The sequence below is a fragment of the Mustela nigripes genome, chromosome 1 (genome assembly GCF_022355385.1).
Source record: "Mustela nigripes isolate SB6536 chromosome 1, MUSNIG.SB6536, whole genome shotgun sequence".
NCBI lineage: Eukaryota > Metazoa > Chordata > Mammalia > Carnivora > Mustelidae > Mustela > Mustela nigripes.
In genome coordinates, this window is record NC_081557.1 from 9,606,840 (window position 1) to 9,628,560 (window position 21,721).

General features: G+C 62.1%; 2 protein-coding genes across 5 annotated transcripts in view; both read right to left on the reverse strand.

The window, feature by feature from the left end:
• Positions 1 to 4,697, reverse strand: part of MYRF (myelin regulatory factor) — a 32,577-nt gene extending 27,880 nt beyond the window's left edge. The window contains exon 1 of the mRNA XM_059404362.1: positions 4,515 to 4,697. Within this exon, the coding sequence (XP_059260345.1) occupies positions 4,515 to 4,560 (46 nt within the window). The 5' untranslated portion in view covers positions 4,561 to 4,697. The remainder of the gene's footprint in view (positions 1 to 4,514) is intronic.
• Positions 4,698 to 9,475: 4,778 nt separating this feature from the next.
• The window catches only part of DAGLA (diacylglycerol lipase alpha), a 61,753-nt gene continuing 49,507 nt past the window's right edge, over positions 9,476 to 21,721 (reverse strand). For all 4 annotated transcript variants that reach the window (XM_059404379.1, XM_059404390.1, XM_059404399.1 and 1 more), the window contains 11 exons: positions 20,816 to 20,969; positions 20,323 to 20,406; positions 20,139 to 20,216; positions 19,032 to 19,112; positions 18,016 to 18,158; positions 17,618 to 17,686; positions 17,199 to 17,271; positions 15,739 to 15,935; positions 14,961 to 15,090; positions 14,279 to 14,463; positions 9,476 to 12,933 (listed from right to left, as the gene is read on the reverse strand). In XM_059404379.1, coding sequence (XP_059260362.1) covers positions 11,955 to 12,933; positions 14,279 to 14,463; positions 14,961 to 15,090; positions 15,739 to 15,935; positions 17,199 to 17,271; positions 17,618 to 17,686; positions 18,016 to 18,158; positions 19,032 to 19,112; positions 20,139 to 20,216; positions 20,323 to 20,406; positions 20,816 to 20,969 — 2,173 coding nt within the window. In that variant the 3' untranslated portion in view covers positions 9,476 to 11,954. The remainder of the gene's footprint in view (positions 12,934 to 14,278; positions 14,464 to 14,960; positions 15,091 to 15,738; positions 15,936 to 17,198; positions 17,272 to 17,617; positions 17,687 to 18,015; positions 18,159 to 19,031; positions 19,113 to 20,138; positions 20,217 to 20,322; positions 20,407 to 20,815; positions 20,970 to 21,721) is intronic.

A 21,721-nucleotide genomic window follows, 5' to 3' on the forward strand; every position in this document is an offset into this window, starting at 1 on the left:
ACCAACTCCCCGTTAATGATCCAGTTAATGATTTCTGCTCCCCGTTCTTATCAGAGGGCAAAGTCCAAGGGCAGTAGCCAATCAGCAGCTGCCAGGGCCCCCCCAGTCCTGTAAGCCCTTGAGAATCAGAGAGTGGGGGCCAGGTCCCCAGGAGGAGGCCAGACTGCCAAGTGCAACCCACCTGTCTATCCCCCAAATACCCTGCTTAGGCTCAGCCTAAGACCCCTGCCAGGGGCACCCTGCCAAGACCCCCAGACTCAGGAGAGGCCTCGCGGCAAGCAGGTTGGGACAGACAGCCCGCTCCTCTCCCCTAGCTCCCTCACCCTGCACTGACCCCAGGCCCTCCCAGAGAACTGGCTTTCTCAGATGCACCCCCCACCCTGCCTTTGTTCACAGAGCCACTGTTGCCTCTCTTGACCCTGCAAACGTTTCCTGCACACCCCCAGCCCCATGCCGCCCTGTGTCCTGGGCTGCGTGTTCAGGACATGGGGGTGAGTCAGACCCCACACTACTATTTCCCCTCCAGCTGGACTCAGGACCCAGGGAGGACGGCCTGGGGGATAGGACTCCTCCCGAAGGCACCCCATCTCATCTTCTCCCCAGTCAGGGGTCCAGCTGCCTCCCCCATCCACCTACTCCTTGGGGCACCACAGACAGACAGACAGGCTGATGTAGGGCCCAGTGCCATGCGATCACACACCCCAACTCAGCCCCAGACTCCTGTCCAGGGTAGGACATCCTCTCCCCAAAATCATCGGGTGCCCTCCCCCTGCGGCCTCCTCCTGCTCTCTGGAGGCAACAGGCTGGCCCCCACCGAAGGCCACCCTTCCTCCCCCAAGGCCCTGGTGGCGGAAGAGAGAGCTGGGGGCTTGGTGGCAGCTCTGGCTAATGCTGGCTAACTCCCTTCCCTTGGAGTCTTGGCCCCCTGGGAAAGCGGGTCAGTGCCAGCCCCTCCGTCAGTGGCTTTCAAATCAGGATGCCGGGGCTCTGGGGGCTGTGGGGAGCCCTGCCGCCCACACCCCCTGTGTATTAGGAGGCCATGAGTTTGCCTTTCTTTGGTGGCTAAAAAGAACCTCATTGGAAGCCCTGGTCTGGTCCCAACCTCCTGCCTACCCCCCGGAGGGCAGATGAGGCCAAAGTAGGGAAGTCACCATCAGGCCTGGAAGGAGTGGATGCCCTGGTGGGGCATGAGGCTAAGTCGAGGTCCCCCACCTCTCAGTGGCCTTTTTAGCACCTGCTAGGAGCCCCGTTCTCCTAGGTCTCCAAGTCTTCTTCCACAGCACCTGCCTTCTGGGGGGCAGGGCGCTGCTCACCCAGGCCCCAGGTGCCCCTGGAACCAGGGGTCAGCACCCTCCACCTTCCATGTTCTAACACCCTCCTCCTTCCCAGGGCTGGGAGACGAGGCTCATCAGATCCAAAGGCATCATCAAGACCTTTGTCACCCCCTCCTGTCTTGCAGGTAAGGGAAAGGGGTCCAGAGAGGGTGGGAGCTCAGCATAGGGTCACAAAGCTCTCAGCAGCAGGGCCCGAGCCCGCACCAGAACCTCTAAGCTTCTACAGGGCTCCCCTGATGCCGTCTTGCCCCTGTCCCTGACCGGGCTCCGGGAATCCAAGGCCCCAGCCAGTCAGGATGCTGAGGAGTAGACCAGCCACCATGACCCTATTACCTGCCGGGAGCCAGTGCATCGCGCCTGGAGGGTCCCCTCTCTGCAGGCCCTGTGCCCGCAGATCCGGGCGGCAGGAGTCTCCTTCTAGGGGATTAGCAGGGCGATCACGGGGGCCCGGCTGTACCAGCCTCGAGGGGGCCGCCCTGTCCCAGCCTCCCACCCGAGGCCCAAAGCGCCTTAGCCCCTAGCCCACCACCCCTGGGTCGGGCACAGTCTGGCCCACTGCACGGGACAGGACCCAGGACACAGGCCTGGGGTTCCGAGAGAGTGCGCCATGGCAGACAAGGGGTCTGGTTCGGCCCCTGCCCTTCAGCAAAGCTTTTTTTCATCTCCAGCCCAGAGCTGAAAGCACAGACCCTGCCCCTGTCCTCACCGTCCACGGGGAGTGACCAAGGTCAAGTGAGGACCAGAATGAGAACTCAGGTCCCAGCCCCAAGGGCGAGAGTTCTGGAACAACATACCCACATTCACAACATTCACTGGCTTTCACACTAACAGTCCTGAAGACACCAAGGCCTGGCCGGAGGCCCCCCCACACCACGGCAGATCTGCTCCCTGCCAGCCGCCCCCCACCCCAAATGGCCCCAGAGACTCCTAGAGCCCCAGCACCAGCGCACCCTCCAGCTCATCTCGGGCTCTGGGAACACTTCTTCAGCCCCCAGCTCCCTCCACCCGCCTCAGCAGGCAGCCCCACACCCCCGCCCTGCTCCCCACAGACATTCTTGAGTCTCCTCTTATCTCTCTGGAGGGAGCTGCACAGCCTCCCCACCAGGCCAGCCGCATGGCTGAGCTGTGGCGTCAGCGCCCACCCCCCACCCACAGCCAGGAGGGAAAGTTTGGCTCAGGAGATGGGGAGCTTGAGCTCTGCCTGGTTCCAGGGCCCTGGGCAGGCCACATGGGGACAGCTGCAGGAAGCAAGGGGGCCTGGTCCATGACCGTCCTGGGAATCTAGTGGGCTCAGGACACCCCCAAAACAGCACCCATTCCCTCCTTCTCAGGGGCCCCCAGCTCCCACAAGGCCCCTTGAGGATTCATAAAGGATGAACAGTGTCTAAGGAGAACCAGAGCTCCTGGGACTGATGGGCGGGTACAGCCTAGAACCCTCAAATGGCCCAACTACCCCAGGATCAACCATTTAATCGAGTCCAAGGCTGATTTCTTGGGTCTGGGTCTGCTGGGCTGTCCAGACTCCTGAAGTGAGGAGGCCTGAAGCTAGGAGATGGCCTTACCTATTCAGCAACCAGAAGTGGACAAAGTGGCCCACCCAAGGCACAAAAAGGGAGCCACTGAGGCAAAGGAAGGCCTTCCTCTCTCCCTCCTGGACTCGTATCTGGGTCCTAGGCTGGAAACTTGGGCTGTGATCCACCGCCCTGTAGCCCAACAGCCCCAGCCCAGCGATGTCCCCATGGACCACCCCATCCCTGGGGGCAGGTGCACACTGAGGACTAGGCTGTGGGCTTAGGGACTGGGGCGAGAGGGTGAGGTCAGAGGCTTGGCTACCCAAGTTGATGGAGAGGATCCCAAGAGGGGCTGGAGATGTTCCAGGGAGGGTCTGAGAAGCCAAGTGGGCTGGGACACGGCAGCCTGCTTCTCTGCCTCCCCTTCCCACATTCTGTCTCATTCCTCCAGGGTCCAGCACCCCGGAGGAAGAGGAAAGGCCTAGAGGAGGGGCAGAGGCTACCCAGGTAAAGGCGACAGGAGTCTGGGTAGATGTAGGAGCTGACCTCCAAAACCACAGTGTGTGTGTGTGTGTGTGTGTGTGTGTGTGTGTTGGAGGGTGGGGAGGACAGGGGTAGAAGAAAACATTGTAGATTGTGTGTAGATGTTTAGATCCCAGTCCTAGTGAGGGTCCTATCCAGGTCGAGGTGAGGGGGTGAGGTCACTCCTGGGATGGGGGTATCAGCCAGAGGAAGCTTAGCTCCAGGGACTGGTATGGGTAGAACAGCCCCAAGTAGCCTCAGAGGGCTGGCAGGATGCAGTTCACCACTTTGGGAGGGTCTCAGAGTGTGGAGGGGGCTGGCATCGGGGATGCTGACTTTGAGAAGGTTCTAGCCCAGGGAAAGCATTTCAGGGTTGGGGGGAATCCAGCCCAGGGAGGAATGCTGGGGAGGGGTTCCAAGCCCAGAGTAAGGGAGGGATGGCTGCTTCAAGGGGAATTTCAGTCTTGGGGGAGGGAGAAGCCTTACAGAAGGTGGGTGATGGGCTTGGAGGGGGTCCTAGTCTCAGGCAAGCACAGTGGGGAGGTCTCAGCTCCTAGGAGTCAGGCTGGGCAAAGGCTGCCCACCTGAAAAGGGCACAGGGGCCTGAGTCTTCAGGCAGGGGGCCCGACCTCTGGAAGGCATGCTGGGGAGCTGCGGGGCCAGCCTAAAAGGCATGGAAGATCCTAGAAGGCATGCTGGGGGCTGAGCCTCAAAGGGGGTCTGGGAGTCTGTGTCTGTATGAGGTTCAGGGAAGCACAGTGGAGGGTCCCCAAACGCGGGAAGCGCACTAGGGGTGGGAGGCGTCAGGTTTTAGGGGGCACTGCAGGTCCTGGAAGGCATGAAGAAGGACCAAGCATAGGAGGGGACACGGATCCTAGGAAGCTGCGTGCTGGGGGGACCGGGAGGGGGTGCCCAACTTTAGCCGAGGTGAGCAGTAACCTCCCGGGGACCTCCCAGCCCTGGGAGCCAGCCCCGCAGGCAGCCGCCGGCCCGGAGCGCCCCAGCCCAGAGGAAGCATTCTGGGGAGTCCCAAAGTGGTCGAAGCAGAGTTGGGGTTCCCAGTCCCCGGGGAGCTCGGCTGGCGGTTCCCAGCACGAGGAGGGTCGCCGTCCTCCACCCCCTCCCTGGCCGGCCCGCGGTCCCTCACCTTCGAAGAAGCGCTGCAGCGCCTCGGTCTCGTCCACCACCTCCATGGCCGGCCTGCCCCGCGCGCGCTCGGCCGCGGCCCCGCTACAGCCCGGCCCGGGGGCGCGGCATCGCCGGCGCGGCCCGCGCGACAGTCCCGGCTCAGCTCCGGCCACGGTCCCGCCCGGCCCGCCGCCGCGCTCGCCCCTCGCGCGGCCCTGGCCCGGCCCCCGCCCGCCCCCCTCCCCTCCACACCCCGCGCCCCACCCGCCGCGCCCAGCGCCCCCTGGCGGCCTGGCCGGCGCCGCGGCCCCGGGAGGGCAGGACGCGCGCGGCTCCCCCAGGCGGCGCTGGGCGCTGGGTGACCTCCCTGGCCGGAGTAGGGGTCCGCGGCCTCGTCCCCGCCCCGCAGTCCTCGCCCTCCCCTTGGGCACAGGAAGGTAGCAGGCTTCTGACTCTTAGCTTCTCAGAAGACGCCCGCGATTTCCTCCCCTGGCCCCCGACCCCACACATCTGGTGAGCAGACCGTCGGCAGGTCTCCCCCCGAGGACATACTATTGCCTGCATTTTGCCGACGAGGAAACGGGCTCGGGCTGGGGAATGAGCAGTCCTATGCTGTCCGGTAGGACTCTGCCTGATGATGGGGATGTTTCTCTGGGTGACGGGCTGATCCAGTAGGGCCGCACTAGCCGCATGTGGTGATCGAGCACCTGAAATGTGGCTGGTAAGACGGAGGAACTGACTTTTCAATTGTATTTAATTTTCAGTAGCTCAAGAGTAAATAGACATGGGCAGCTACGGTATTGGACTTGGATGGCATGGGTCTGAGGCTTTCAAGGTAATTGGGGTCAAAGTGTGCATTCGGATCCAGATCTTGGCCAAACCTGGAAAGACAGCCTCTTGGTCACTGTTTCCCTGTATGGTAGTGGGAGGCCCACAGGTTCTACCTCCTATCCTAGTGTGCCCAGGATAAAACCACCATCCCCTGTCCGTCTGTCCCCACCTCTGGAGCGCCTCCTCATGTCTGTTTGGCCCTTCTGCACCGCCTCTGTCCTCAGTGATGGCCTCTAGAACCTCCCAAACCACTCTTTTTTAAAAAAAGATTTTATTTATTTGAGAGAGAGAGCACGAGCTGAAGAAAGAGACAGAAGGAAAGAGAGAAGCATACTCCCCTCTGAGCAGGGAGCCCAATATGGGGCTCGGTCCCAGACCCTGAGATCATGACCTGAGCTGAAGGCGGATACTTAACCAGCTAAGTCACTCGGGCACCCCTCAAATCACTCTTTTTAAAATGTCAATCAGATCACGTCATTCCTTTGCTAAAACCAGTAATTTCCTGTCGTGTTCAAAACAATATATAAACCTCTTGTCCTGGTTTCTGAGGCCTTTTATGCTCTGCCCCTGCCCTAACGTACCACTGGCCTCAGCTCCTCCTTTTCTCTCCATTGCTAAGTCACAGCCCCCAAGGCCTCCCTGCCCTCACTCAAACATGCCAGACGCACATCTGCCACATGCTGTTCCATCTGTCTAAATGCTTGTCCCTGCATGACTGGCTCCTTCTCACTCATCACGTCTCTGAAGCAATTCCCCCTACCTGCCCTTTTTCCTCACCACATAAAAGATTTTTAGTCAGTTCTTGTGATTATCCTTCTGGCTTTAGATTGGAAGCTCTGGGAAGGTAAGAGGGTTTTGGGGCTTAGTCATTGCCCTGGCTTCAACACCAAGACCACCAGCTGGAACGCAGTTCATTCTAAGTAAATACACATGAAAGGAACGGACAATGGCGTCTTCACACCGCAGAATCCTAGATCTCTGAAACTTTGGAAGCAGAGAATTCTGGAATCTCGGACCCAGCGAATCATCTCACTGCGGAGTGGTGCTGCTACCGCCTCCCAGGATCCTTGGATAAGCAAGTCAGAGCTGGAAAACTGATCCCACCCGACCCCTGTTTGACAGACGAGAGGACTGGGACTGAGACCGCAAGGCCCAGAGGGGCAGGAGGACCCCCAGCTGACCGAGATAGCAGCCCTGGCAGCCAGGAGGGGGCCACACTGCCCAGCCAGTACCCCCCCACCCCAGAGGAGCATGGGGGGTGAGCCGGGCTGCTCAGTGGGCACGGGGATGAGAGCCTGTGAAGCTGCTCCCACCCAGGCAACCCTCCCCTTCCTCAGCGGCCAGCCCTGGGGGAGGGGCAGCCGGTGCCTGAGCCCCAGATGTGGCCCAGTCAGCAGGCCGGTGGTGGCCCACTGAGGAGGGTCAATGCCACAACAGTTCTGGGGCTGGGGGAGGGGGTGCCCAGGCCGGCGGGTGCCTCACAATGAGGTTCTGTCCCTCCAGGGGCCGCTCTCCGCGCTGTTGCTCCTCCATATATAGAATGGGATTTTGCTGGAGGCCCCAGCTGTGTGTGCTGCCAGTGCTCCCCCCGCAGGGGCCGGGTCGCGAAGGGGGGAGAAGGCCACACTGAGACGCCTATTCTTTTTCTGCTGATACACCCCAGAGGTTTTTTCGCCCTCCGCAGCCTCCCTTAAGACAATTGTTATTCTCTGCTCTGCCCCCTCCCCCACCCCGTCAGGCCTGCCAGTGGACAAAGTAGACACCCGCCTACGCCATGTGATTTTTTTTCTTTTAATGAATTTATTTTAGGAGTTGCCCGGAACCAGCTGGAAAACGAGCTCCTTTATAAGCCTTCACCTACCCACAGGTCTTTCCACCATGGTTCCACACGTTGCCGAAATGCCCACCATTTGAGGGCCATGGTGATGAGCGAAGCATTGCCCCTGTGTGGAGTGGGACATGCATATTTTGTCCCCAACACCCCAACTCCTTAAGTTGGATCATTAGGCCTCTGGGGTGGCCTTGAACTTAGATGGGGTGGGACGGAGCTTCCTGTTCATCCGGTGGGAGCTGGCCTGGTTAAGGGTGTTCTGGCCCTACCATCTCCCCTGATTCCACTCGGCCACTGAGCAAAAGAGGGACTCCCCCAGGGGTTCCCATCTCTGGGTTGGGGGAGAGGAGTGGCTAAAGTCCCAGACTCTGGGCCTCAGCCAGAAGCTGAGGTTGCCACCCTCAAAGTCCAGAAGGAAGCCTGTCTGGGACAGGGCAGCAACTAGAGCTGGTAAGGGAGCCGAAGGGAACTGTGCATAACCAGGACTTTGAGGGAGCCATCCACAGAGAGGAGCCCCATCTGCACCCTGTCCCCACCAAGCCATAAGGAGTGAACAACCAAGACCTCCTTCCTGGCCGAGCAGGGGCAGCTGTCCTGTGGTCATCTCAGCCATCCTCCAGGGCCTGCCCTCCCGTCCTCGGAGGGCTCCTCTGTAAGTCAGCCTATTAATCCCGCTTCTTGGCGAAGGTAAAATGGCAGGGCAGTGATCCTAAGTGCTGCTTTTCTATCCCAGGATCGTTCCTGGCGCTCAGCAGGGCCAGCAGGTGGCAGCACTGGGGAAAGGGAGGCAGAGACAGAGGGTACTGGAGGCACAGAGTACCAGCCTGGAGGCCAGGCCAGGAGAGGGTGGGGTTCATCAGCTAGCCGGATGGCCAGGCCTCCCTGTTGTGGGACCCCTGACCCCCCATGGGCTCCCATAGCCCCTTTTGCAGAGGAAGGGAGGAAGGCCCATGGGGTGCTGAGTGGGAACCCAGCGGCAGTGAGGCGGAGGGGGGCGGGGGGGGGGGGGGGGGGGGGCGGCTTCCCCGGGGCTGGGCGAGAGGGCTGGGGGGCGCCCTGCAGGATAAGCCCCCTCCCACCTCCTACCTCCCTCCCAGCTGAGGAGGACAGGCCTGTCCACAGGGCCTGCGTGGGGTTGGGAGGCACAGCGCTGCTCCAGCCCTTCCCAGAATTGCTCTCGTGAGAGCCTTTTCCCACACATTCTGTGTGACCTTGGGCAAGGCACAACCTCTCTGGCCCTCGGTTTCTTCAGCTTCTGAACCACGAATTGGACAGGACGGTTTGCAAACTCGGTGAGACTGAGTTTCTGAGGAAGAACCTCGGAAAACCATCAAGTGAGGGTGGAGGCCAGAGTCTTCAGCTAGGCAGCCCGGATTCTAGTCCTGCAGCTGTCCCCACAGCGCGAGTCACCTTAAGCAGGTCTTTGGCCTCTTTGAGCCTCTTCTGTTCAAAGAGGCTGGGGGCACTGGGGGCCAGGCACTGCTCTGTCGCCTTCCCCCAAGGCACCAAGTAGGGTCCCTCGGGACTCTCGAGGGGGTAAGAGGGTGGGCAGTGTGAGGAAGGGGAAGGTCAAGGTCAAGTCAAAAATTGGCTGGCTCAGGGTCTGGGCCCAAGCTGCCATCTCCCTGGGCTGGAGGAACAGCGCCACCTGCTGCATGAAGGGGGCGGGCGGGCCTGGCCTGGTGTGGGCAGGAGGCCCAAAAAGCTCCCCGCCCACCCAAGGCCTGCAGCAGCCCCCTGGGCCTCACTTGTCCTGGAGCCTGCACGAGCTGGGGTCCCTGGGGTGCCCTGAGTGGGCCTGGTCAACTCTTTTGCACCCTTCTAAAGAAGCACTCAGCAAAGGTTTCCAGTGGCCCCTGCCTTTCAGTGCTACCCTGCCGGGGTGTGTGTTAGAGGAGTCCTTGCTCCTCTGCTCTGGTTCTCAGTATTGGGCAGAAGGGTGGGAACTGTCAGATCAGTGCCCCACATGCTGGCTCTGTGGTCTTGGGCAGCTTACTTACCCTCTCTGTGCCCCAGACCCCTCAGGGAGGAGAAAGGGACTAACAAGTCCCATCTTTCAAGGCCCTGATGGGGTCATGAACATGGATCTCCCGGTACACCTTCCACATGGGCAAGGCTCAACAAGGGACTGCCCCATTTGTGTGGGGTTCTCAGGGTCTTCTGGTTCCTCACTGCGGCTCAGAGTGTGGTCCTAGACCAGGGCATCAACAGCAGCACGAGCCAGTCTCAGGGGGCCCCTCCTACCCCTGAGCTCAGCAGCAGACCCCCCAACCCTTGCCCCCCGAGCTGGGAAGAGAGGTCACTCAAGGCAGCCAGCGTGCTTCTACACGCAGTTTATACACAGCTCTATACAATATACAGAAACCTTTATATACAGATATATTTATAGAATAAGCTATATTAATTTGTCTCTCCTTTTTACAGCAATATTAGTGTGGATCTTTCATACAGTAAGTACAAAAAGTTGCGGGAGAATGGCACGGACAGTGCCTGAGTGTCTGGGCCCAGGTGCTCACTGCCGATTGCATATGGAGGTCACCCAGACCCCGGGGAGAACAGGCCAGCTCATGGCTGGGAATTTGTGCTGCGTTCTGGGAGCAGACTTGGGTGGGGGGGGCGTCTGAGCCACCCAAGGCTCAGAGGCCCCCAAGTGTGGCATGGGGAGGAAGGGAGAGGGGCGCAGCAGGCCCGTTCTTTCAGGGGGTGTGGCGGGGAGAGGGCAGGTTCCGGGTGGGCTGACCCTGCGGCCTCCAGGGCTGAGTCCAAGCCTGCCCCAGCCCCAGGTCTGGAACCATGTGTGGCTGCAGCCGTGGGGGTGGGGAGTCTGTCCCTGATGGCTCAGTCCTGGGCATGGGCGGCTACCACGCCCCCTTAGAGGTCCCGGGGGCCACCCTGGCAGAGGAGGAATTAAAAGGCCAGACACCAAGTCTCTCCCTGCCATTGGCTGAGGTGCTTGTTGGAACTTTACTCTGATTTACGATTTGTTTTTTTCTAAACTCTAAGAGCCACTGATTCCATCCTGCTTCTGCTGGGCCCAGGCTCTGCCGGCAGCGGGCCCCTCAGCAGGGGCATCCTGGAGTCTTGTGAACGGGGGTGTCAGAGAGGGAGGGAGGCCCAGCTCCCCGGACTCTGGCTCCATCTGTCACGGTGGGCAGGGGGGTCCCAGAGCAGCATCCAGGCCAGTCCCAGCTCCGTGGGATGGAGATCAGGACACAGGCCCCCCGATACCAGTGATCATGAGATTTGGGGGGGGGGGATCTTGGTCAGGGGAGTCTAGCAGCTCCAGAGAGGCTATGGGGTGGGGCAGCATGGGGGAGTCTGCCTCCGGGGAGACGAAGGCACAAGCAGGCGGTCAGCGCCGGGGCACACACCAGTTTTCCAAACCCAGGGTCCAAGAAGCAGTAGGACACGGAGGATGCCAATGTATGGAACTGAGCTCGTCCTGTGCACCCCTCCCCCACCGCCCAGGCCCCCATCCTAGTCTAGGTTCTTGGTGGGCTGGGAGGGGCAGCAAGCAGGTGGGGTGGGAGCCCCCGCGGCCCCCTCCTCAGGAGCTGTTCACATGCACATGCACACACACGTGGCCCCCGCCGGCATGCACCACCTCCGCCTTGCGTCCCCAGCCCAGCAGGAGGCCTCCAGCTAAGGGGGGAAAGCCCCGGAGCCCCTGGCCCTCCTGCTCCCCGTTTAGCTAGATCCTGCAATGCCCTCCTCTCGTCTCCACTTCCTGCCAACAGGACGGATGTGGAGGGTTGTGGAGGGTTGTGGGGAAGAGAGCTCCACTGGGGCAGCGCTCAGGCTGGTGAGGAGGGGGACCCAAGGGCAGTGGGGACATGTCTGGCTTCAGACCCCAGGGCCTGAGGCTGCCTGGGTGCAGGGGCGAGGTGCTACAGAGCGGTTACATGGGGCCCTCAAAGGAAGGGGGACTTGGGTGTCCTCCTTCTGCCCAGGGCACTGACTCTGAAGCCAGCGGTGGTCGTACCTGTGCCTTCTGCCCTTTGAGCAGCCAGGACCCCTGGGGTAGAAGGCAAGACAGGAAGTAATGGGCAGGTGGGGCAGGCCCGGGTGCCCAGGACCCACTGCCAGAGGGATCAGCATGAGGGGCACCAAGCAGAAAAGGGGTAGTCTTGACCCCACCCTCCTCCAGGCCCCTCCAGGCCCCGTGGCTGCCTTGGGCTCCGTGGGGACAGGCCCCCTCCCCTCCCTGCCCAGAACCCATCATAGGGTGGGGGGGGGGCACTTGCAAGCCCAGGAAACCTCTTCAGTCCGGCCCAGCAACATCTGTAAACATACACAGCACTGCGGGCCACCTTGGTGTGGGGTCACCCCAGGGGGCTGGCCAGCAGGCACCAGATCTGGGGGGTGGCCAGGGCAGACACCAGCCTGGACCACAGATATGAGTATGTGGGGAGAGGGCTGCTCTCCATCTTGGTCCTGGGAGGGCAGCCAGAGGGCAGTGATGGGGAGTCGGCATGCCCACTGCCCGTCCTGTGGGGGACAGGCAGGCTGAGAGGGCCGAGGGCTGCCCAGCCCACCCGGCAGGCCGCCCCAGGCTCCTCCCTGCTTCCCATCCCTCCCCCATCTAAAGGACCCTTATCCCGGCCTTCCGGTGGTCCTAAGCTGAGGTAGGGCTGCAGACCCCCAGCTCAGCAGCAGCGCCCCGTGCCTGAGGCTAAACTGGCCCCCCCCGGGGGGGGGGGCTCTCCTCAAAGCGGCCTGGCCCTGGGGGCAGCCACCAGGAGCCCAAGGGGCCCCCTGCTCAGCCCGGGGTCTCAGCCTGCAGCCATGCCGGGGGTGCTAGCGCGCCGAGATGACCAGGTCGTCCCGCTTGGCGGGGCTGGCCCCGTGGCTGGTGGGGGTCGGAGTCCGGACCTTGTCCAGGGCCAGGCACTCCTGGCTGCTGAGCCCCGTGGACGTCAGGTCCATGAGCTCGCCCGAGGAGCTGAGTGGGAAGGAGGGCGACAGTGAGATGCCTGAGGAGGGGTCTGCGGAGCCAGCGAAGAGCCTCGGGGGCTTGGGCACCAGGTTGGGCTCAAACTGGGCGCGGAGCAGGATCTCTTGCTGGCTGGGGGACTTGGGGCCCTCCGCATAGTCGCTGGTGGGGCTCTCCGGCACCACCATGCAGTAGAGGTCCTGGAAGGAGCTGCTCTTACTGTCGAGGTTGAAGAGGCTGTCGATGAACTCAGCGAACTCCAGCACCTGAGGGCTGGGCGAGTCCCCTAGGCGCCCGTTGTGCAGGGCCAGCTCTCCCCCGGGGGCCGCCCCTCGGCTGCCGCAGCCTCCCTCCTCCTCGTCCTCATTGGCCGCCGCGCTGGGGGGCCGCTCGGGGGTGACGCCCCCGCTGCCCAGGGCTGCCTCCAGGGGCTGCGTGTCCTGGGAGTGCTTGGACAGGCTGTCGGCCGCCAGCAGCTCGGTGCGCGAGCTGAGGGACGGGTTCTCCTCCGGGATGGCGGGGTCGATGTAGAAGAGGTGACCCTCGTCGCGCTCCAGCACAGCGTGGAGGCTGGGCGAGCCGCGGATGCTGCGGAAGCCAGACGAGCGGCGGGAGTCGAAGCTGTACAGGGACTCAGTGTCCGACAGGCTCTCCATGGTGGCCAGGGGCGCCCGCCGGGCCTGCAGCTCCGCCGCCAGCCGCTCCTGGGTGGACAGCAGTAGCAGCTCCACGGGGTCCTGGCGGGCCGCCGCAGCCGCCGCCGCCGCCGCCGCCGGCGCCACTGGGGACAGCAGCCGCCCCTCTGAAAAGCCCTCCAGGCTCATCTCGGACTGGGACTTGCTCCTACGGAGGGCAGGGCAGGGCTGTGACACTCAGGAGGGGCAGAGACCCCGGGGGTTGGGGGGACCCTCCCACTCCCAGGCTGCAGGGAGCTTGGGGAAGGGACGGGGTTAATTTATCAGTTGTTCAACAGTGTGAAACTTGTTTTAAAAAAACACCTCACGAGAGCCCAAAACAGAAGGCAAAAGGTCTGATGCTGTGGGTGGGGGCACTGAAGGTCTAAGGCCCCGCTGAGAGCCTAGAGCTCTGGAGCTCTGCTGCGAGACTGCGCTCGCTCATCGGAGCCTGGGGCCCAGACTGGCTGACCCAGGTCACTACCAGGCGTTGGTGGAAGGGGAGAGAGAGGAAGAGGGAGGGAGAAAGGGAGAAAGCACTGCCTAGAGCTGCCCCCACTGGTTCTCACACCCTTAGGGCCAGTGCCCCTTGATGTGTCTTGGAGCAGGGGCGGGTGGCCCAGGTCACTTCCTGCCTCCGCCATGGGTTAGTGCCCTCTGCTGGACAGACAGGGAAGTGAAGGGGGCGGGGGCAGGGGAGGGGGATGCCGCACCTCTGAGCAGACATGGTCAAGCCGCCACAGGAAATATACAAATGGCTGGAGAGATGTCCAGGTGTCCCCATCAAGGGCCTGGAGGTGGCAACCACCCTTTGGAGCAGCCTCCCAGCCATATCTGTGACCTGGCCTGGAAAGGTCCCCACAGGGGGTGGACCAGGAAGATTCCCAACCTCAGAGCCAGCCCCCATCAAAGCACATGCAGGTCCGGGAGCAGGCACATGGGGCCCGGTGTTACGTGTGTAGCGTGCAGGTGTCTGTCTGTGTCCGTGTGGCTCGGTCTGGGCACAGGTGCAGTCTCGTGCTCACGTGCATGGCTGCCCACCCTAGCGGCCCTTTGGTCTATGTAGCTCGGCTTGTATGTCCTCTACACGAGCACGTGTGTGTGGGGCTCCGTATGCTCAGAGCTATGGTTTCTGAACATGTATGTGTATGCATGTGTAAGCATCACCACGAACACACCTCTCTGCGTGTTTGTAAGTCCACAGGTGTCCATCTGTGTGGGCTAGATGGCTGTGAGTGCTTCTGTGGGCTGTGGCCCCAGCTCGGTGCATCCCCAGGCGACCACTCTCCCCTGGGGGCTTCAGTGATGGCAAGCAGGGGGCCGTGGGAGCAGCCCAAGAGCTCCTGAGCAGAGGGTCAAGTTCAACCTTCCCGTGCCTGTGCGCAGAGCTTTGTATACACCTGTCGGCCCAGGACAGGTGCGGGATCCACATGCGCACAAGCTTTTGTGCCTTGGAACACCCCTGGGGTGTGCGTACCCTCGGGGCAGGCTGGGGCAGCGCAGGCAGGACTCACCTGACGCTGTTTCGGTGGTCTGCGGCGGGCAGCTCCAGGGCGAGGCCAGCAGGCATGGGCGGCCCCGTTGGCAGCGGCTGCTGCTGGAAGATGAGCTCAGGAGTCAAGTCCACCTCAGTGGGGCTTACCATGACCTTAGCAGCGGAGAGCAGGGCCGTCTTCCCCTTGTTGTAGTTCTCCAGCACCTGGGGACAGGTCGGGCAAGCTGGTGGCGGTGGTGGAGGGGTGACAATCATGTGGGGGTGGGGCAGCAGGCCAGGCTTCCCAGGCCAGAGCCTCGTTGGGTCGGCTGGGCCCTCCTCCTGCCTGCCTCCCTCCGGCCTAGGTCCGCGCTCCACCAGGAAGGCCTGGGCCTGGCCCCACCATCACACTAGGCACCACAGCTGGCATGCTCCTCCACTCCGGTCACCATTCCGTGGCCAGGTGATGGCAGAGGGCACCCCTGCTTAGCTGTGCGTGTGTCAGGCCAGGTACCTGGGAGTCTCCCCGACCCCTTCCCACCACAGGGCCTACACAGCCATGGAGACAGCAGGGGTGCAGGGACCAGAGGACGAGCTCTGGCTCGCTTCTCTGAGCATCCGCATCCTTGCCTGTCATTCGGGGACAGCCCAGGTGCTCCGGGCCACAGAGCACAGCGGGGCTCTGAGGAGGCGTCCCTGCCCAGGCTGCCCGGGGGGCTCACCTTGTTAAGCCCCTCCATGACCACATAGGGGAGGTGCTCGTGCAGCATGGCCGGCGAGATGATCACTTCATTGAAGGCTTTGTTGTCGCCCCAGATGGCAAAGTACGTGGGCTCCTCCTGCTCACAGCAGCTGGGGGGCACAGGGGCCGGAGGGAGGCTGAGGGTGGGTGGCAGCCTAGCCTGGCTCCGGCCCCCAGGTCCCCGGGCTCCCTGTTCGGCCTCACCAGGACCTCAGCCACAGTCCCTACATAGCCTACCACCTGCTGGAGGCCTGGACCACACCTGCCCCGCCCTGGGCAAGGCCTGGCTCACAAGCCTTCTGTGGCTGGGAGGGAGGAGTCAGGCCCCGCCCCCTGCAAGAGCAGGACGAGGGAGAAGCCTGCTACTGCTGGCCCATTCCCCCCTCCCCTCTCATCCCCACCCCTGCTCGAGTGCTGCCGACTAATCCCAGAGAGGAAGGCACATAACTGTGGGAGCTGGCTGGGGCCTCAGGGTGACCTCCCCAAGGGCATCCGCTTTCACATGGGCCATAAGTGGGGAGAACTGCCCTGGGGGACACCAGGAGATGGTGGAGGGCACGGAGTACAAAGGGTGGGGTCCTGCTCTGGATGGGTCTTTTGTTTCACCTGCAGAGCCCAAGGATAGCGCAATGCAGGCCCAGTGCATCCTGGGCCATCATCTCCCTGCCTCTGCCCCCAGTCCCCGAGGGGTGGGGGGTCACTAAGCAAGGCCAGCTCTATCCCCCATGCCCCTGGTCAGGGTCAGAAGCAGCACCTACCAGCACTGCTCTGCTGGGTGGTTGTGGACCACGTGGATGATGCGGCCAGGAGGGTAGAGAGGGGTGCTGGCAGACAGGGCGATGGTCAGGTCACTGGGGTGGGTCCAGAGCCGTGTGCTGGCGAGGGTGGCCACCTCGACCTCCTCAGGCAGCTCTGACTTGGGGATGCATTTGGTGGCCCCCACGATAATTCGCCACTGTGTGGAGCAGGGTTGGGGGAGACAGGGAAAGAGTTGAGCAGGGCTGGCTAGTGGGCAGCAGCAGGAGGGGCCTTGAAAGGGGGCTCAGAGGTCACTGGGGGGAGCCAGGATGGCCATGGGGCAGAGGGAAGAGCAGTGCCCACCTGCGGAGGCAGTGGCCGAGGCATACAGTGGCCACGATGGCCAGAAAGATGCCAAGGACAGATGACGGGACAGTGTTGAACTTCAGGGCTAGAAAGGGGCTGGAAGACCAGTCACCTCTTCATCTAGAGGACGCGGAAACAGTCCAGCAAAGGAAGGGGCTCGTTCTAGGTCATGCACTGAGTCAGAGACAGAGCAGACCCCAAGTTCATTCCAGCTGCACCTACGAGGCCCGGCTGCATCTGGGGTGGCCTCTGGCCACCCACGCCCCAGCCCTGATGAGTGTGCAAGCCTGGGTCAGATAGGAGCAGCTCTGCCTCCCAGAACCAGGCTCCTCCAGGCATACCTGGGCCCCTACGTTTCTGCTGCCCTGCCCACCCCTGCCACCAGGTGCCAGGCCCAGGGCGCTGCCTGCCAGAAGGTCATGGGCACCAAGGCTGGGAACAGCCCAAACTGGGCAGAGATGATGGGTGTGGTGGAGTCGGGGGTCAGAGAGGACATGCTGCCCCAGGGCGGCCCCTTCCTGCCTGCCTCAGGGTACCTGGCCACAGCACCCACACCCGCCTGGGACACTGAGGCCGTCTTGGCACAGGAAGACCCCTAGTGTCCTCAAAGACCTGATGGGAGAGGAGGCAGGGCTGGGCCTGTCTCTAGCTCCAGCAGAGCCTCAGAACAAACTGCACCCAGACTCCCTCCGGCAGTGGCACCTGGACTCGTGGAGCCTGGAGAACCACAGCAGGCCTAGCAGTGGCCTTCCCATCATGAACTCGAAGCACTGAGCCTCGGGCCTGCTTTTTCCTGACTTAGGCAGCACTGGGTGATGGGGTCGGGACTCAGGAGCCCTGGGTCCCAGGCCTGACAGCTTGTGTGAGCAAAAGCAAGTCCCTTACCCACTCTGGGCCTCGACTGCCCCCCTCTGTATGAGGATAGGCTGTGGGGGAGACGAGATGGGTTTGGAGGTGCTGAGAGTTTGATTGGCCGGGGTTCCCATGACACCAGCCACACGCGGCCTGGCCTCACATGGCTGGGCCCTCTTGTGCTTTGTGCCAAGGGACAGGCAGGTGCCCACAGTCCAGCATGCCCAAGCAGGGTGGAGGGGGACAGGGGGCGGGGGCTCACTTTGGGCTTGGTGCTTCGCTGGAGGACGTCTAGGAGCTGTCTGCGGAAGCCTTCCAGCTGGGAGAGGCCGATCCTGGGGAAGGAAGCAAGCCAGGTGTCAGCCTCGCTGGGCCAGGGCCTGGGAGGTGTGTGGGGTATGGGGGCAGATAGGCAGGCACACAGCAGCCACACAAGGGAGAAGGCCATGCAGTTGGGGTCATGGGGTGGGAGGGGTGGGCAGGGGTGAGTCCGCAGTTTAGCAGGGCCTAGCCAGGTAAGGGAGGTCAGGCAGGGTGGGGCCACCTGTCCTCTCCCTCTGGGGGCTCTAGGGGCTCTGGGATTCCCGGGGAAGATGGGCATCTGAGGGAAAGGCCCCGAGGAGGCAAGAACAGCTAGCCGGGACAGTGGTGAAAGGGAGTGATTTGTGACTTGCAACTCGCCTGGGGACAAGATCTTTGCCCAGAACCACAGCCGTCACGAACTCCTTGGAGTACTCCATGGCGTCCTCGCTGCAAAGGAAGCCGGGGGTGCTGAGGCAGGGGCGGTGAGGGAGCCCTGCTCTAGCACTCCTAGGGTTAGTGTTGGGATTCATGGCCCTCTGGGGAGCTCCCAGGGGCCAGGCTGGGCTGCCTGCTCCCAGTCACACCTTTCCTGCCAGTGAGGGGCTTTGCCGGGCACAGATCCTGGGGTCCGCCTGGCCTCTGACGGAGCACCCCTCCTTCCACCTGCCAGGCCATTCCCAGGCCCCCATGTCACCGGAAGTCAGACTGCCCAGGCCAGCTCCCAAGTCTTTGGCCCCCATCAACCCCAGCCAGCTCCCAGGCCCCAGGCGGCTCACCTCAACAGGCCGCCTGGTGGGGAGTAGGCAAAGCACTTGAGGGTAGGGTACTGGGGGCGCAGCAGGAAGGAGAGGATGGCCGCGGTGCCCGCACCCAGGGAGTGGCCCACCACAATCAGGCCATAATGTTTGGTTCCTCGGCCCTGGAAACGGAGAGACAGGTGAGCGCCCAGCCCTAGGGACGCGCTGGACTAGCTGCTACCAATCGGACAGAGGGGTCTTCCCAGAGTCCTGACACAGAATCTGTGCTGTGTGGTCCCTGGGGCAGGGGAAGAGCCAAGCTAGACACGCTCAGAGCAACTTCTTGGGGAGACTCTTTGAATAAACTCCTATGCATCCTTCAAAACCTTGTTCGGCCTTCCTGATACCTTCCTGATTTTCTGGGAGAGGCCCACTCCCTCCTAGACGCTTGTATCTATACACAAGGAAGACCTTTATACATGCTGACTGTACTCTACTGTAATAGGGTACGTACTATGGAGATTATCCTCTAGAGCAATCGTTGGTTCACCTTCCCCCATCTCTGTGCCCCAACAACTAGACTGGGGTCTCCTGAGGCCAGGGAGCGCCTGGCTTTGGGAAGGGTGGCTGCCATGGGGGCTGCCTGTCCAGGGAGCAGGCTGGGTCGGTGGTAGGATCCACATCACTCTACCCAGAGCAACACCCTTCCTATGGGCTCTGAAATTACTTATCTTTGTTGCCTGCTCTGTATTTTGAAGCCCCTGCCCAGAACCATCTCTGTACCTCCAGTGCCCAGCATGGAGCAGGGGGGTCATACCTGGCTGGGGCTGGGCAGGGGAGCCCAAGAACTGCTGGTACGAGAGAGAGGAAGGGGTCACCGAGCGGTGAGGAGGGGGCTGGAAGCCAAGCATCCAAGGACAGTGTAGGGGTCTGGCTTGTGGGGCGTTGTGGGTGGCGGGGGGGGGCACCACCATGCACACACCCTGCCCCCAGCGTTGCCTTGGAGGCGGCATCGTGGGCATGGCCAGGGCTCAGGGGCAGGGAGGAAGCCTCACCAGGTCTCGCCCAAAGGCCTGGGACAAGACCATCTCCTGCTCCAGCTTCTTCTTGATGTACTCAGCCGAGAGAACCATCCCCTGGGTAAGGAGGAACAGAGAGGGAGATCTTGTAGGCCTTTTTTTTTTTTTTTTTTTGGGAAAAGATTTATTACTTATTTGAGTGTGAGAGAAGCAAGGGTGCGCACGCAGGGTGTAGGGGCAGAAGGAGAGGGAGAGAGAGAGTTTTAAGCAGACTCCGTGCCGAGCATGGAGCTGGACATTGGGCTTGGTCTCACAACCCTGAGCTGAAAACAAAAATTAGACGCTTGGGGACACTTGGTGGCTCAGTCAGTTAAGCATCTGCCTTCAGTTCTCCCTCTGCCCCTCCCCCTGCTCGTGTGTGTGCGCGCTCTCTCTCTCTCTCAAATAAATTTTTTAAAAAGATTCTACATGGGGCGCCTGGGTGGCTCAGTGGGTTAAAGCCTCTGCCTTCGGCTCAGGTCATGATCTCAGGGTCCTAGGATCGAGGAGGCCCGGGTCGGGCTCTCTGCTCAGCAGGGAGCCTGCTTCCCCCTCTCTCTCTGCCTGCCTCTCTGCCTCCTTATGATCTCTGCCTGTCAAATAAACAAATAAAATCTTAAAAAAAAAAAAGATTAAAAATAAAAATCAGAGGCTTAACCAACCACCCTGCCTAGGCGCCCCAGGAGTGAAGCCTTTTAGGGACCAGCAAAAACGGTGACTGGAGACTCACCAATCCTGTCCCAACCATTTCCTCTTTGGCCCTCCTAACAACCTGGCTGTGGGGGCTGGTGCACACTTTATCACATCATTTCCATGTCACAGATGACAAGACTGAGGCTCAGGAGAGTTGTGCATCTCACAGAAACCAATCTTTTCCCGTCTGCCTCTTTAGGCTCTTCTGGGACAGGACCTGAGCCAGGCAGGACTGTGGGGATCCCGGTGGCTGGGCCACGGTGGACCTTCTAGATGAATGCAGGCCCCTCTGACCCACCATCCCCTGGGGGCCTAGCAAGCAGGAGGACCCCCCCGACAGCAGGACAGGTGTGCGCGCTGGCAGGGTAGCAGAGGAGGCAAGGAGCCTCTGGGGCCCGGAAGGGGGAGTACCTTGTGTCCCAGCCAGGTGCCGTGGTGCCCCTCCACGGGGAGGCGCTCGGCGTCCCCGGTCAGGTCCGTCAGGGCATCCTTGTGGACAGAGAGGACAGGCGAGGGCTGGGGTGAGGACAGGAAGAGGAAGGCGGGCAGGCCTCAGGGGCTGTGAGGGCTGGGCTGGGCGCCACAGGCAGCATACCTTGGGCGAAAGCGTTCCCCGGATACTGATCACCACCTTCTTCTTGTCATGGTCCACTGCCACATAGAAAGGGGTCTCATAGACCTAGGATAAGGGGGGCTCATGAGTCAAGGGGTCCTGGGATGGGCCTAGACTCAGAGAGTGACCTAAGCAGGCCTCCTGGCCAAGGAGCCAGCTCCTCTCTGGGCCCCCGCAAGGCTGCTGGGGCTCCCTCTAGGCTCCCCTCCAGCTCAGGCCGCCTGAGTGCTGCTGTCCTGCCTGTGGAGTCTGGAGGGACCGCTGCCCCCTTCCCAGGGCCTCGCTGCTGAGTCCCTGCATCCCTTGCCCCGACGGCTGGGCCGAGAAGCCCCGGGGCTGGGGCTGGGGTCAGGGACCCCTGCTTGGCCCCCGAGGGGGTGAGGAGGGGAGGGGCTCCAGCTGCACCCCCACGACCCGCCGAGGACAGAGGCCGGGGTGAGGGAGCGCTGCCCACAGGCCCGGCGTGGCCGCTCACCGCGTCGTGGCAGGAAGTGTACACGATGTCCACCGCGGTCATGTTCTCATCTAGGAAGTGGCGCCGGATGGCAATGGCGTTGCAGCCACAGCAGTTGTCCTCCTCGATGGTGACTCCCGGGGCAAAGCGGGGCCGCGTGGGGCACAGGCAGCACCTGGCAAGGGGAGGGGGGCAGGGGGCTCAGAGACCCCAAGAGCAACGGCTCCAGTCAGCCTCTCCGGAACCCCCCTGGAGAAGTCCCACAGCCCTCATGGTACTCGGCCTCCTGGCGGCACAGGACCCAGTGGGCCTCTCTCTCTCCCTGCAGTGCTCTCCCCGCCTCACCCCTGGATTGCTCCTCCCTCACTGCCGGGCCTCCCTGGCTCCTCCTGTCATAGCTACGCCCTCTGGGTGACCAAACCGCCTGATCTGCTCCCACCTCCAGATGCTCCCTTCCCACGTTTCAGGGGCCCATTACCCCCCCCCCCCGGCCCCCCCCTGCGTGCTCCCAGAGTTCCCTGCGCCCTGCTGCTCATTGTCCAGCCCTGTCCTTGGAGCTGGCTTCAGGTCCCCGCCCCACTTCACGTCCCACAGCCCATGGGTCGGTCGACACATCGGCTCACTCTGTCTTCCAATTCAGAACAGACTCCGGCCACTTTCCCGGGACCCACCCACCCCTCCACCATTATCTCTGCCTTGGAGCGTCATGGTGGCCGCCCCGGTCTCCCCCATGTACTCCTGGTCTCGACATTCTCAATGGGCAGCCAGGGCAACCCTCTAAGATGTAAGCCAAGCCATGTCGCTTCACTGGAAACCCTGCAGTGATGCCCTTCCTGCCCAGTGTAAGAGCTGGGGTCCTTGCAAGGATGCACAGGCCAGATTGCACGGCAGGACTTCTCACTTCCCTCAGGCCTCTGCTCACACGTA